This window comes from Homarus americanus, unplaced genomic scaffold (genome assembly GCF_018991925.1).
Source record: "Homarus americanus isolate GMGI-L3 unplaced genomic scaffold, GMGI_Hamer_2.0 scaffold50281, whole genome shotgun sequence".
NCBI lineage: Eukaryota > Metazoa > Arthropoda > Malacostraca > Decapoda > Nephropidae > Homarus > Homarus americanus.
Window position 1 is genome coordinate 4,360,631 of NW_024742338.1, and position 14,380 is coordinate 4,375,010.

Genomic DNA, 14,380 nt, shown 5'->3' on the forward strand with positions numbered 1-14,380 from the left:
AAGGGTGTTGGAGAGTGTGGGCATGGGAGTAAGTGTGGCAGAGTGTGGGCGTGGGAGAGTGAGATCAAGAGAAATACAGTAACTACAGCATAACTATCAAGTATAGCTGCAGCAGGAGGTACAGCAGCAGGAGGTACAACAGCAGGAGGTACAGCAGCAGGGGGTACAGCAGCAGGAGTACAGCAGTAGGAGGTACAACAGCAGGAGGTACAGCAGCAGGAGGCACAGCAGCAGGAGGTACAGCAACAGGAAGTGCAACAGCAGAGAGTACACAACAGCAGGAGGTACAGCAACAGGAGGTACAGCAGTGGGAGGTACAGCAACAACAGGAGAGTACAGCAGCAGGAGATTACAGCAGCAGCAGGAGGTACAACAGCAGGAGAATTCACAGCAGTGGGAGGTACACAACAGCAGGAGTACAACAGGAGGTACAGCAACAGGAGGATTCTACAGCAACAGGAGGTACAGCAGCAGAAGGTTACAACAGCAGGAGATACAACAGCAACAGGAGGTACAACAGCAGGAGGTACAACAACAGTCAACAACAGGAGGTACAGCAGCAGGAGGTACAGCAGCATAATTACAGCAACAGGAAGTACAACAGCAGGAGGTACAGCAGCAGGAGGCACAGCAGCAGGAGATGCAACAGGAGCACAGCAGCAGGAGGTTACAGCAGCAACAGGAGTGCAACAACAGGAGAGTACAGCAACAGGAGTTGGCAACAGGAGGGTACAGCAGCAGGAGGTACAGCAACAGGAAGTACAGCAACAGGAGGTACAGCAACAGGAGCACAGCAGCAGGAGATGCTGCAGCAGGAGTGCAACACAGGAGGTGCAACAGCAGCAGGAGTGCAACCAACAGGAGATGCAACAGCAGGAGGTACAGCAACAGGAGGCACAGCAGCAGGAGAGTACAGCAGCAGGGGTACAGCAACAGGAGGTACAACAACAGGGAAGGTACAGCAACAGGAGGCACAGCAGCAGGAGTGCAACAACAGAGCACAACAGCAGGAGGTGCAGCAACAGAATTACAGCAACAAGTACAGCAGCAGGAGGTGCAACAACAGAAGGTGCAGCAGCAGGGAGGCACAGCAACAGGAGCACAACAGCAGAAGTACAGCAGCAGGGAGTACAGCAGCAGGAGGTACAGCAGCAGGAGGTAAGCAACAGAGAATTACAGCAGCAGGAGGCACAGCAGCAGGAAGTACAGCAACAGGAGCACAGCAGCAGAGTGCAACAGCAGGAAGTACACCAGCAGGAGTACAGCAGCAGGAGTACAGCAACAGGAGGTACAGCAGCAGGAGATGCAACAGCAGGAGGTGCAACAGCAGGAGAGTACAGCAGCACAGTGCAGCAGCAGGAGGTACAACAGCAGGAGGAACAACAGCAGAAGGTACAGCAACAGGAGGTACAAGGAGCAACAGGAGGTACAACAGGAGGTACAGCAGCAGGAGGTACAGCAACAGGAGGTACAGCAGCAGGAGGTGCAGCAACAGGAGGTACAACAGCAGCAGGAAGGTGCAACAGAATGCATCAACAGCAGGAGTGCAACAGCAGGGAGGTACAGCAACAGCAGGATTCCAGCAGCAGCAGGAGATACAGCAACAGAAGGTACACAGCAACAGGAGTACAACAGCAACAGGATACAGAAGCAGGAGGTACAGTAGCAGGAGTACAGCAACAGCAGGAGATACAGCAGCAGCAGGAGTACAGCAACAAGAAGGTTACAGCAACAGGAGGTACAACAGCAACAGGGAGGGTACAGCAACAGCAGGAGGTACAACAGCAACAGGAGGATTACAGCAACAGCAGAATTACAGCAACAGAAGGTACATCAGCAGGAGAGGTACAGCAACAACAGAATTACAACAGCAGAATTACAGCAACAACAGGAGGTACACAACAACAGGAGGTACAGCAACAACAGGAGGTACAGCAACAACAGGAGAGTACAACAGCAGCAGGAGGTACAACAACAGAGGAGTACAGCAGCAGGAGGTACACAGCAGCAGGAGGTACAGCAGCAGAGGTACATCAACAGGAGTGCAACAGCAGCAGGAGGTAGCAGCAGCAGGAGGTACAACAGCAGCAGGAGGATGCCAGCAGGAGGAGATACAACAGCAGCAGGAGGTACAGCAGCAGGAGGTACAGCAGCAACAGGAGGTACAGCAACAGGAGGTACAGCAACAGGAGGTACAAGCAGCATCAAGGAGGTACAGCAGCAGAAGGTACATCAGGGAGGTACAGCAGCAACAGGAGGTACAACAGCAACAGGAGGTGCAACAGCAACAGGAGGTACAGCAACAGGAGGAGTACAGCAGCAGCAGGAGGTACAGCAACAGGAGGTACAGCAGCAGCAGGAGGATTACAACAACAGGAGGTACAGCAGCAGGAGGTACAACAGCAGCAGGAGGTGCAACAGCAGAGGTACATCAGCAGGAGTACAACAGCAACAGGAGGTACAGCAGCAGCAGGAGGTACAACAGCAGCAGGAAGTACAACAACAGGAGGAGGTACAACAGCAGCAGGAGGTACAACAGCAGGAGGTCAACAGCAGCAGGAGGTACAACAACAGCAGGAGGTACAACAGCAACAGGAGGAGGTACAACAGCAGCAGGAGGTACAACAGCAACAGGAGGCTAACAGCAACAGGAGGTACAACAACAGAAGGTACATCAGCAGGAGATACAACAGCAGCAGGAGGTACAGCAGCAACAGAGAGGTACAACAGCAACAGGAGGTACAACAACAGCAGGAGGCACAGCAACAGGAGGTACAGCAACAGGACAGAATACAACAGCAGAATTACAACAACAGGAGTACAACAACAGGAGGTATAACAACAGGAGAACAGCAACAGGGGTAAAGCAACAGTGACAACAACAGAAGATACAGCAGCAGGAGTACACAGCAGGAGGTGCAACAGCAGGAGGTACAACAGCAGGAGCACAGCAGCAGAGGTACAGCAACAGGAGGATACAGCAACAGGAGGTACAGCAGCAACAGAATTACAACAGCAGAAGTCAACAACAGGAGGTACAACAGCAGGAGGTACAACAGCAAGGTACAGCAACAGGAGGTACAGCAGCAGGAGGTACAGCAGCAGGACACAGCACGGAGAACAGCAGCAGGAGGTATAGCAGCAGGAGTGCAACAACAGGAGGCACAGCAACAGGAGAATACAGCAGCAGGAGGTACAGCAACAGGAGGTACAGCAACGAGGAGGCACAGCAGCAGGAGATTACAACAACAGGAGAGTACAGCAACAGGAGTACAACAGCAGGAGGTACAGCAACAGGAGGCAGCAGCAGGAGCACAACAGCAGGAGGTACAGCAGCAGGAGGTACAGCAGCAGGGTACAACAACAGGAGGTACAGCAACAGGAGGTACAAGCAGCAGGAGGCACACAGCAACAGGAGTACAGCAGCAGGAAGGTACAGCAGCAGGAGGTACAGCAGCAGGAGGTACAGCAACAGAATGTCAGACAGCAGGGTACAACAGGGAGGTACAGCAGCAGGAGGTACAGCAGCAGGAGGCACAACAACAGGAGGCACAGCAGCAGGAGGCACAGCAGCAGGAGGTACAGCAGGAGGTCACAGCAGCAGGAGGCACAGCAGCAGGAGGTACAACAGCAGGAATTACAACCAGCAGGAGGCACAGCAGCAGGAGGTGCAGCAACAGGAGGATTCCAGCAGCAGGAGGTACAACAGCAGGAGTACAGCAACAGAGCTGGCAACAGGGAGGTACAGCAACAGAACAGGGGAGGTACCAGCAGCAGGAGGCACAGCAACAGGAGGTACAACAGCAGGAAGTACAGCAACCAGGAGGTACAGCAGCAGGAGGTACAACAACAGGAGGTACAACAGCAGGAGCACAGCAACAGGAGGTACAGCAACAGGAGCACAGCAGCAGGTACAGCAACAGGAGGTGCAACACAGGGTACAGCAGCAGGAGGTGCAACAACAGGAGGTACAGCAACAGGAGGTACAGCAACAGGAAATTACAGCAACAGGAGTGCAACAGCAGAATAGCAGGAGGTACAACAGCAGGAGATTACAGCAACAGGAGGCACGGCAGCAGCAGGAGTGCAACAACAGGAGGTACAGCAACAGGAGGTGCAACAGCAGGAGTACAGCAGGAGGAGGAGTACAGCAGCAGCAACAGGTACAGCAACAGAAAGTACAGCAACAGGAGTGCAACAGCAGCAGAGGTACAGCAGCAACAGGATACAACAGCAGCAGGAGGTACAACAGCAACAGGGTACAAGCAACAGGAGGAGAATACAACAGGAGTACAGCAGCAGGAGTACAACAGCAGGAGAATTACAGCAACAGGAGGTACAACAGCAACAGGAGGGTACAACAGCAACAGGAGGTACAGCAGCAGGAGGTACAACAACAGGAGGTGCACAGCAGCAACAGGAGTACAACAGCAAAGGTACAGCAGCAGCAAGGAGTTACAACAGCAGGAGTACAACAGAGATTAAGCAACAGGAGGTACAACAGCAGAGGTACAGCAACAGGAGAATTACAGCAGGAGGTACAGCAACAGGAGGTACAGCAACAGGAGGTACAGCAACAGGAGGTACAGCAACAGGAAGTACAACAACAGGAGGTGCAACAGCAGGAGTACAGCAACAGGAGGAGTACAGCAACAGAAGGTACAACAGCAAGAGAGGTACAACAAGGTACAGCAGCAACAGGAATTACAACAGCAGGAGGAGTACAGCAACAGCAGGAGGTACAGCAACAGGAGGAGGTACAACAGCAACAGGAGGTACAACTAAGCAGGAGGTACAGCAACAGGTACAGCAACAGGAGGGTACAACAGCAGGAGGTACAGCAAGCAGGAGAATTACAGCAGCAGGAGATACAACAGCAGGAGTACAAGCAGCAGAATTACAGCAACCAGGAGTGGGTACCAGGGAGGTGCGAATAGGTACAACGCAGCAGGAGTGCAATGACAGGTGCAACAGCAGGAAGTGCACAGCAGCAGAGTGCAACAGCAGCCAGAAGGTGCAGCAACAGGAAGGTACAACAGACAGGAGTGCAGCAGCAGAAGGATGTTACAACAGCAGAATTGCAACAACAGGAATGCAACAGCAGCAGGGTGCAACAGCAAGAATTACAGCAGAGTTACAACAACAGAAGTACAACAGCAGGAGTGCAGCAGCAGAGTGCAACAACAGGAGGTACAGAGAATTACAACCAACAGGAGGTACAGCAACAGGAGGTACAGCCAGCAACAAGGTACAACAACAGGAAGTGCAACAGCAGGAGGTACAACAGGAAGTACAACCAGCAGAATTACAGCAGCAGGAGGTGCAACGACAGGAGGTACAATGACAGGGAGGTGCAGCAGAGAGTACAGCAAGCAGGAAGTGGGGAGCAACAGAAGGTGCAGCAACAGGAGTACAGCAGCAGGAGTGCAACAACAGGAGGTACAACAGCAGGAGGTACAGCAACAGATGCAACAGCAGAATTACAACAGCAGGGGTAGCAGCAGGAGGTGCAGCAGCAGGAGTGCAACAGCAGCAGGTGCAACAGGGTTGGCAAGCAGGAGTGCAAACGACAGGCATACAGAATTACAACAGAGATGTGACAGGAATGTGTGGAATTACAACAGCAGCAGGAGTACAGCAACAGAAGGAACCAACAGCAGGAGTGCAACAGGTGCAACAACAGCAGGAGTACAACAACAGGGTACAACAGCAGGAGGTGCAAGCAGCAGGATGCAACAGCAACAGCAGGAGAATTACACAGCAACAGGGTACAACAACAGGAGTCTGTAGCAGAATTACAACAGCAGAATTGCTGTGTGGGAGGTGCAACAGGCAGATTGTCAAGGAGTAGCAGGTGCAGCAACCAGAGGTACCCAGGAGAATGCAACAGAATTACAACAAGGTACAACAACAGAGAGAGTTACAGAGGAGGGTGACAGCAAGTCAACAGAGGTACAGCAACAGGAGTACAACAGGAGGTACACAGCAGGAATTACAACAACAGAATTACAGCAACAAAATGTAGGAGGTACAGCAAGTGGACAAGTGCAACAGCAGAGATGCAGCAACCAGGAGTACAACAGCAAGTGCAGCAAGGTACTGTGGAGTACACAGCAGCAGGATTACAGCAACAGGAGGTACAACCCAGCAGGGAGGTACAGCAGCAGAATTACAGCAGCAGGAGTACAGCAGCAAGTGCAACAGCAAGGAGTACAGCAACAGGAGGTGGCAACAGGCAACCAGCAAGTTACAGCAACAGGTGCAGCAGAGAGTGCAAACAGCAGGTGCAACAGGAGAAGTGCAGCAGCAGGAGGTACAGCAGCAGGAGTACAGCAGCAGGAGGTACAGCAGCAGGAGGTGCAACAGCAGGAGGTACAGCAGCAGGGGTGCAACAGCAGGAGTACAACAGCAGGAGGTGCAGCAGCAGGAGTTACAGCAGGAGTGCAACAGGAGGTACAGCCAGCAAGTGCAACAGACCAGAGGTACAGATACAGCAGGAGGTCTGGCAGCAACAGGTACAGCAGATGCAGCAGCAGAGATGCAACAGGAGGTACAGCAGGTGCAACAGAGGTACAGCAGCAGAATTACAGCAGCAGGATGTGGGGAGGTAACAGCAACAGGATGTGACAGGAGTGCAACAAGTGCAACAGCAGGAGGTGCAGCAGGAGGTGCAACAGCAGGAGAGTGCAGCAGCAGGAGGTGCAACCAGGAGATACAACAGCAGGAGGTACAGCAGGAGCAGCAAGCAGCAGGAGCCAAGCAGGTACAGCAGGAAGTACAGCAGCAGGAGTGCAACAGCAGTGCACAGCAGGTGCAACAGCAGGAGTGCAACAGCAAGTGCAAGCATGGGAAGTGAAGGGCAACAGAGATTACAACAGCAGAGTGCAAGCAGCAGGAGTGCAACACAGGGTGCAGCAAGGAGGATTACAGCAGAAGTGGGGTACAACAGCAGGAGGATTACAGCAGCAGAGGGTGGCAACAGGGACAACAGAGATACAGCAACAGGAGGTGCAACAGCAGAGGTGCAGCAGCAGGGAGGAGTACAACAGCAGGAGGTACAGCAGCAACAGGAGGTACAGCAGCAGGATTTACTGACAGCAGAATGCAGCAGCAGGAGGTACAGCAGCAGGAGTGCAGCAGCAGAATTACATGACAGCAGGGTACAGCAACAGGAGGTGCAACAGGAGGAGTGCAACAGCAGGATGCAAGCAGCAGAGGTGCAATGACAGAATTACAGCAGCAGGAGGTACAGCAACAGGAGGCAGCAGCAGGAGGTACAGCAGCAGAGGTACAGCAGCAGGAGGGTACAGCAGCAGGAGGGAGTGGTACAGCAGCAGGAAGTACAGCAGCAGGGAGGTACAGCAGCAGGAAGTACAGCAGCAGGAGGTACAGCAGCAGGAGGTACACAGCAGCAGGAGGTACAGCAGCAGGAGGTACAGCAGCAGGAGGTACAGCAGCAGGAGGTACAGCAGCAGGAGGTACAGCAGCAGGAGGTGCAGCAGCAGGAAGTACAACAAGCAGGAGAGTACAGCAGCAGGAGGTACAGCAGCAGGAGGTACAGCAGCAGCAGGAGGAGTACAGCAGGAGGTACAGCAGCAGGAGGTACAGCAGCAGGAGGTACAGCAGCAGAAGTACAACAGCAGGAGAATACAGCAGGAGGTACAGCAGCAGGAGGTACAGCAGCAGGAGGTACAGCGAGGAGGTACAGCAGCAGGAGCTACAGCAGCAGCAGGAGGTACAGCAGCAGGAGGTACAGCAGCAGGAGGTACAGCAGCAGGAGGTACAACAGCAGGAGGTACAGCAGCAGGAGGTACAGCAGCAGGAGGTACAGCAGCAGGAGGTACAGCAGCAGCAGAGACTACAGCAGCAGCAGGAGTACAGCAGCAGGAGGTACAGCAGCAGGAGGATACAGCAGCAGGAGGTACAGCAGCAGGAGGTACAGCAGCAGGCAGCACTACTCCCCCACTGGCCTTGAGGCGGTGTGTATGCTAGACACATTAGAATCATTCAAACACCATCTCACTCCCTCACTCACTCCCTCACTCACTCCCTCACTCCCTCACTCCCTCACTCCCTCACCATACACACCCTCTGCTACACCTGGTATACCACACGGGGGTCACACACTGAACGATCAGCCAATGATGTGTTTTATTAGTGACGTCACCCTCGTTGGAGAGCTCTGAGGTTATCTGAGAGGCCGATACAGGATCGTCAGATGTTGCACGTGTGGGGGGTTACATCTAGTGCGGAGGGCAAATGTTGCACGTGTGAGGGCTACATCTAGTGCGGAGGAGGCAAATGTTGCACGTGTGAGGGGATACATCTAGTGCGGGAGGGGCAAATGTTGCACGTGTGAGGGTACCATCTAGTACGGGAGGGCAAATGTTGCACGTGTGAGGGACTACATCTAGTACGGAGGCAAATGTTGCACGTGTGAGGGACCCATCTAGTGCGGGAGAGGCAAGTGTTACACGTGGTGCTGCTCCAGGCGTTATGGTGTAGATTGATCGTCTCCCAGGTGAGTTGAGGGGAGCTAATCTTCAGGTGTTCTAGCTAAATTGTATTGCATTCGAGCTCCTGTTAGTAAGCTGTTTTATGTCTCCTTCCTTCCTTCCTTCCTTCCTTCCTTCCTTCCTTCCTTCTTTCCTATCTCCACCGCCTCACCTCATCATCTACTTCTGCTCCTTCTCTTCCTCCTCGACACACACACACACACACACACACACACACACACACACACACACACACTCTTCTATAAATAGCTACAGGAGTTGATAAGTTCCTAGAGCAGTTCTCCTTCCTCTGTGTGGTTGTGTGTTTGTCTGTTTGTCTATTTGTGTGTTTCTGTCTGTCTGTCTGTCTGTCTATTTCTTTGTCTATCTATGTGTGTATATGTGTGTGTGTTTTTGTCTGTCTCTTTGTTGTTATTGTGTGTGTGTGTGTGTGTGTCCCCCACTCATCCCTTCCTTCACCTCCCCTACCCCTCTCCCTCCCCACCCTCCCCTCCATCCGTCAGTAGAACAAGCGACCTCAGTGGGACCAACATGCTTGACCTTTCCCATCACAGGTCAGAGGTCACGAGATCATACAAGGTCATCATCACGTAACTATTATTTGGCTATTGTTTGAAGGAATGGGGATTTGTTGGTATTGTTTACAGGACTATTGTTTGGCGTAGCTAGTATGATCACTCCACTACAAACAATGAATCAACAAACACAAACAAAGAATCAACAAACACAAACATAAGAACATAAGAATGGAGGAAACTGCAGCGATACTGGGCAGTCCCGTTTACACCCAACCCCTTTTGCTCTTATAAGCATCCAACCTATGTTTGAAGCTGATGATATTTGGTAACTTGTTCCATTCATCCACTACTCTGTTTCCAAACCAGTGTTTACCTATTTCACGCCTAAATCTAAATTGTCTAATTTAAAACCATTGTTACGAGTTCGCTCCGGTTGGATAGTTTGAGTACCTTTGTAATGTCACCTTTGTTTAGCCCTGACTTATACACCTCTATCAGGTCGCCCTCGCTCTACACGTCTCTCAGGGGGTGCAAATTAAGATGCTTTAACCTGTCTCTATACTCAAGGTTCCTAATGCCCGGATTAATCTTGTCATTCTCCTCTGAATTCTTTCAATGATTCTATATCCATCCTGTAATACGGTGACCAGAACTGAACTGCGTAATCCAGGTGTGGTCTCACAAGGCAAGATACAGTTTTAGGATGACCTCGCTAGTCTTGTAACTAACACTCCGGTATGAACCCAACTACTTTATTAGCCTTGTTGAGCAAAAACACATTGTTTCCTTGGCTTAAGGTTCCTACTTATCATTACTCCTAAATCTCTCTCGCAGTCGGATTTCTCTATGGCATCGTTGTTCATCTGGTATCTGGTTTCCCTGTTTACATCTCCTATACTGAGTACTACATTTGTCCACGTTGAATTTCATCTGCCATTTTTCAGACCATTCGAAAAATTTGTTTAGATCTTCCTGTAGTTTTGCGGAGTCCTCGTCAGATTTAATAACGCGTCCTATTTTAGTGTCATCAGCAAATTTACTTATGTTGCTGTCTATGCCGATATCTATGTCGTTTATGTATATAATAAATAATAATGAATCAACAAACACAAACAAGAAACACAAGCAAAGAATCGAACCCGTGAACTCGTATCAACCATAGGACATCTCCCTGCCACTCATCCACCAACTCACTCCAATAAACCAATCCAACAAATCGTGGCGCCTGAGTTAGTTGTGTGTGTGTGTGTGTGTGTGTGGCGCGGAGGTGTGGTAGTGGTGACCCCGTGCACAAAAGCCTTGGACACACACACACACATATACACCTCGTCTGACCGTGTGTGTGTGTGTGTGTGTGTGTGTGTGTGTGTGTGTGTGTGTGTGTGTGTGTGTGTCATACCGTGAAACCTAAATATATTGACCCTCAGAGATACAGTAAATGCAGGTTATGTGATGTAGAGACAGACAGACAGAGAGAGAGAAAGAGAAGGACAGAGAGATATACAGAATAATCTCTCGCACACAACTGACAGACATTATCTCAAAAGAGGTGTGTGAAATGTGAGACAGCTGTGACGCGGCCCCATTCCTCTCACACAGGGTAGGAGTGGGAGGACAGGAGTGAGAGAGATAGAGACCCCTACCTTACCCCCCCTTCCCACGATCTTCCATCTCTTAACACAGGTTCTCCCAGCTACTGAGAGACAATGGGAGATGGAGAAGAGATAGTACTGTGAGAGAGAGAGAGATCTCAGAGAGGATCCCGCGAGATAGGAAAAGACTTGGTATACATACATACATACATACATACATACATACATACATACATACATACATACATACATACATACATACATACACGTTTTAGGACTCACTTAATATAACCTAAATTCTTATAGTCTTGTAAATAAAACAATTTTCCACCTGACTCACTTAAGCTGCTACATCAAGATGGATTTACAGAAGACAACAAGTTAGACTATTTTCCACTTAACTGAATTATATATGTGAGAACGTATCTAAGACCCTTCCCTAACCCGATCTAACCTAATCTAACCTACTCTTGCCTAATCTAACCTACTCTTGCCTAATCTAACCTAATCTAACCTACTCTTGCCTAATCTAACCTAATCTAACCTACTCTTGCCTAATCTAACCTAATCTAACCTACTCTTGCCTAATCTAACCTAATCTAACCTACTCTTGCCTAGTCTAACCTACTCTTGCCTAATCTAACCTAATCTAACCTACTCTTGCCTAATCTAACCTAATCTAATCTAACCTAACCGATAAGGTGTCTCTCTATTTTACCTGTACACATTACCTGTCAGCCTCCACACGTATTACCTGTGAGCCCTAATTACTCTACAGGTGAGCCAAGATGTATTGTTATTCATACACTATTTTACAAAGGATTATTATAGTGTAATTAAACTGTATTTTATGTTACTTTGTCCTCATTGTTCTATAATTTCCTGACTTGATTATTTCCTTATTTGATTACTTGTTTATTGCCTTCACTCAGGTACATAAATATGGGTGTAAAAGAACAGGAAACATCGACCAATATAATTTTCGTTCAGGTCTGCGTGTGTGTGTGTGTGTGTAGGTTTGTGTATGTGTTTGTGTAGGTCTGTGTGTGTGTGTTTGTGTAGGTCAGTGTGTGTGTGTTTGTGTAGGTCTGTGTATGTGTTTGTGTAGGTTTGTGTATGTGTTTGTGTAGGTCTGTGTATGTGTTTGTGTAGGTCTGTGTATGTGTTTGTGTAGGTCTATGTATGTGTTTGTGTAGATATACATGTGTGTTTTTCTGTCAATAACAAACTTTCACAATACTTGATAAATTCCTCATAAATCAGCCCAAACTTATTATCAACCACGAGTGAAAGTTTATGATGATATCTAATAGGTATTCTGTCTTCATAAATTACCCTGTCTGTCTGTCTATCTATCTGTCAAATGGCGGTGAGTTTGTAGGAGTATAATTTATAACATGAATAACTAGGAAGCGTCGAATACTGCCGAGGCTGAAGCTCTTACACGGTTCATTAAGTTGTCGCTTCTAATGTTCACACGTATCTTATGCTCTCGGGTTATGTGGGCCAGGCTAATCGTGTGACCTAGAGCTTCACTTGGTTGCCTGTCCTATATGACCCTGCTGTATATGGTAGGTTTTATACAGGTTTACTACAGGTTTTATACAGGTTTACTACAGGTTTTATACAGGCTTACTACAGGTTTTATACAGGTTTACTACAGGTTTTATACAGGTTTACTACAGGTTTTATACAGGTTTACTACAGGTTTTATACAGGTTTACTACAGGTTTTATACAGGTTTACTACAGGTTTTATACAGGTTTACTACAGGTTTAATCCTGTATTAACACTGGGGGATGATTGACCAGGAGACAGCAGTTTACTCCAGGACACACGAGGTCACACGAGGTCACACGAGGTCACACGAGGTCACACGAGGACACACGAGGTCACACGAGGACACACGAGGAAACACGAGGTCACACGAGGTCACACGAGGACACACGGTCACATCACACGAGGTCACGAGGCACACAGAGGTCACACACGAGGGTCACACGAGGTCACACGAGACACACACGAGGACACGAGGTCACACGATCACACGAGGCACACGAGGAAAACACGAGACACACGAGGTCACACGAGGTCACACGAGGACACACGAGATACACGAGGTCACAGGGACACAGGACGAGGTCACACGACGAGGTCACACGACACACACGAGGTCACACGAGGACACACGAGGTCACACGAGGTCACACACACGAGGGACACACGAGGAACACGAGGTTACACGAGGTCACAGGGTCACACGAGGTCCCACGAGGGCACACAGGACACGAGGTCGCACGAGGCCACACGAGAGGATACACGAGGACGACGAGGACACGAGGACACGGCCACACGAGGTTGAGGCCACACGAGGTCACTCGAGGATTCTGACCCTGGCACTAACAGGTGTTGGGTCGACTCCTTACCACCCCGCGTCACCTTGACCTCTAAGCAGTCACCTAGTTAATCTGTCCTTCTTGACCTAATCTAACCTAACCTCACCTAAAAACAGGCCTCACCACACACACACACACACACACACACACACACACACACACACACACACACACGGCACACACTCACGGACAAGCACACATCACCTCGCACACTCACGGACAAGTTCTTCCTCACCTCACACACACACACACAAGCACACACTCACGTACAACACACACACTCACGGACAAGCATTCCATCACCTCGCACACTCACGGACAAGTTCTTCTCACCTCGCACACTCACGTACAAGCACACACTCACGGCACACACTCACGGACAAGTTCTTCCTCACCTCGCACACCACGTACAAGCACACACTCACGGACAAGACACAGCATTCCATCACACTCATTCTTCCTCACCTCACGGACAAGTTCTTCCTCACCTCACGCACACGGCCAACTCACGTTCTTCCTCACCTCGCACACTCACATTAGTGGCACACACGTTCCATCACCTCGTACACTCACGGACAAGTTCTTCGCACACTCACGGACATGCACACACTCACCTTGTACCTATTACTCACCACACGCCTAGTGGCCTTGTCCTAAGGTATGCAGTTAGCTATATAGGACATCCCTGCCGCCACCACGATAACACGCAGTCTCTCCTCAACACATGTGGGGCCCCGTGCCTTCTTTACGATGCCGCTAAGGTTAGGGTTGTAGTGGGGGAGAAGGGGGGGTATGGTGTGTAGTGAGAGGATAGGGGGTGTGGTGGTGTAGCCTTGTTGGTCCGCTCTCTTACACCCGTCTGTTGTGGCAGGTTTGGTGGTGGTGGTGGCAGGTGGTGGTAGAGGAGTCTGGGTGTGGTAGGGGTGGAAGTGTGTTTAGTGGTTGGTTATCGTGGTGTGGGAAGTGATGTATGCACCACTACCACTTCTACTAGAATAACCACCACCTCACTACACCACCACCACCACTATCCCACCACCACCACCACCACTACTATCACCACTACCACCACCACTACCACTCACCCCCACCCACCTCACTACCACCACCACCCTCACTACACCACCACCACCCTCACTACCACCACCACCACTATCACCAGTATCACCAATACCACCTGTGCGTCTCCAATAGTACCTCAACAAACTGCTGCTCTATACTGAACTACACAAACACCGTACTGGAAATACTCTGTAACACTCAACACCACAATATCCTGACCATCACCACACCACAACCACACCATGTCACCACACCACCACACACCATGTCACCACACCACACCACCACACACCACC

At 50.1% G+C, this 14,380-nt stretch overlaps 2 protein-coding genes across 2 annotated transcripts in view; both read left to right on the forward strand.

The window, feature by feature from the left end:
• The window catches only part of LOC121876764 (putative uncharacterized protein DDB_G0271606), a 5,208-nt gene extending 271 nt beyond the window's left edge, over window positions 1–4,937 (forward strand). Inside the window, exons 2-7 of the mRNA XM_042382136.1 lie at window positions 282–1,392; window positions 1,540–2,014; window positions 2,522–2,772; window positions 2,886–3,133; window positions 3,501–3,591; window positions 3,918–4,937. Coding sequence (XP_042238070.1) covers window positions 282–1,392; window positions 1,540–2,014; window positions 2,522–2,772; window positions 2,886–3,133; window positions 3,501–3,591; window positions 3,918–4,937 — 3,196 coding nt within the window. The remainder of the gene's footprint in view (window positions 1–281; window positions 1,393–1,539; window positions 2,015–2,521; window positions 2,773–2,885; window positions 3,134–3,500; window positions 3,592–3,917) is intronic.
• Window positions 4,938–5,605: 668 nt separating this feature from the next.
• LOC121876765 (transcription factor SPT20 homolog) lies at window positions 5,606–6,856 on the forward strand. Its single transcript, XM_042382137.1, has 3 exons — window positions 5,606–5,701; window positions 5,833–6,313; window positions 6,399–6,856. Exons 1-3 carry the CDS (start codon window positions 5,606–5,608, stop codon window positions 6,854–6,856), a joined length of 1,035 nt encoding a protein of 344 aa, XP_042238071.1.
• Window positions 6,857–14,380: the final 7,524 nt, after the last annotated feature.

Coding starts and splice junctions, on each gene's coding strand:
- LOC121876765 (XM_042382137.1), top strand. CDS start 5,606: ATGTGTGGAATTACAACAGCAGCAGGAGTACAGCAACAGAAGGAACCA. Junction 5,702..5,832: donor AGCAGGAGTACAACAACAGG/GTACAACAGCAG, acceptor GAGGTGCAACAG/GCAGATTGTCAAGGAGTAGC. Junction 6,314..6,398: donor GAGAAGTGCAGCAGCAGGAG/GTACAGCAGCAG, acceptor GTGCAACAGCAG/GAGTACAACAGCAGGAGGTG.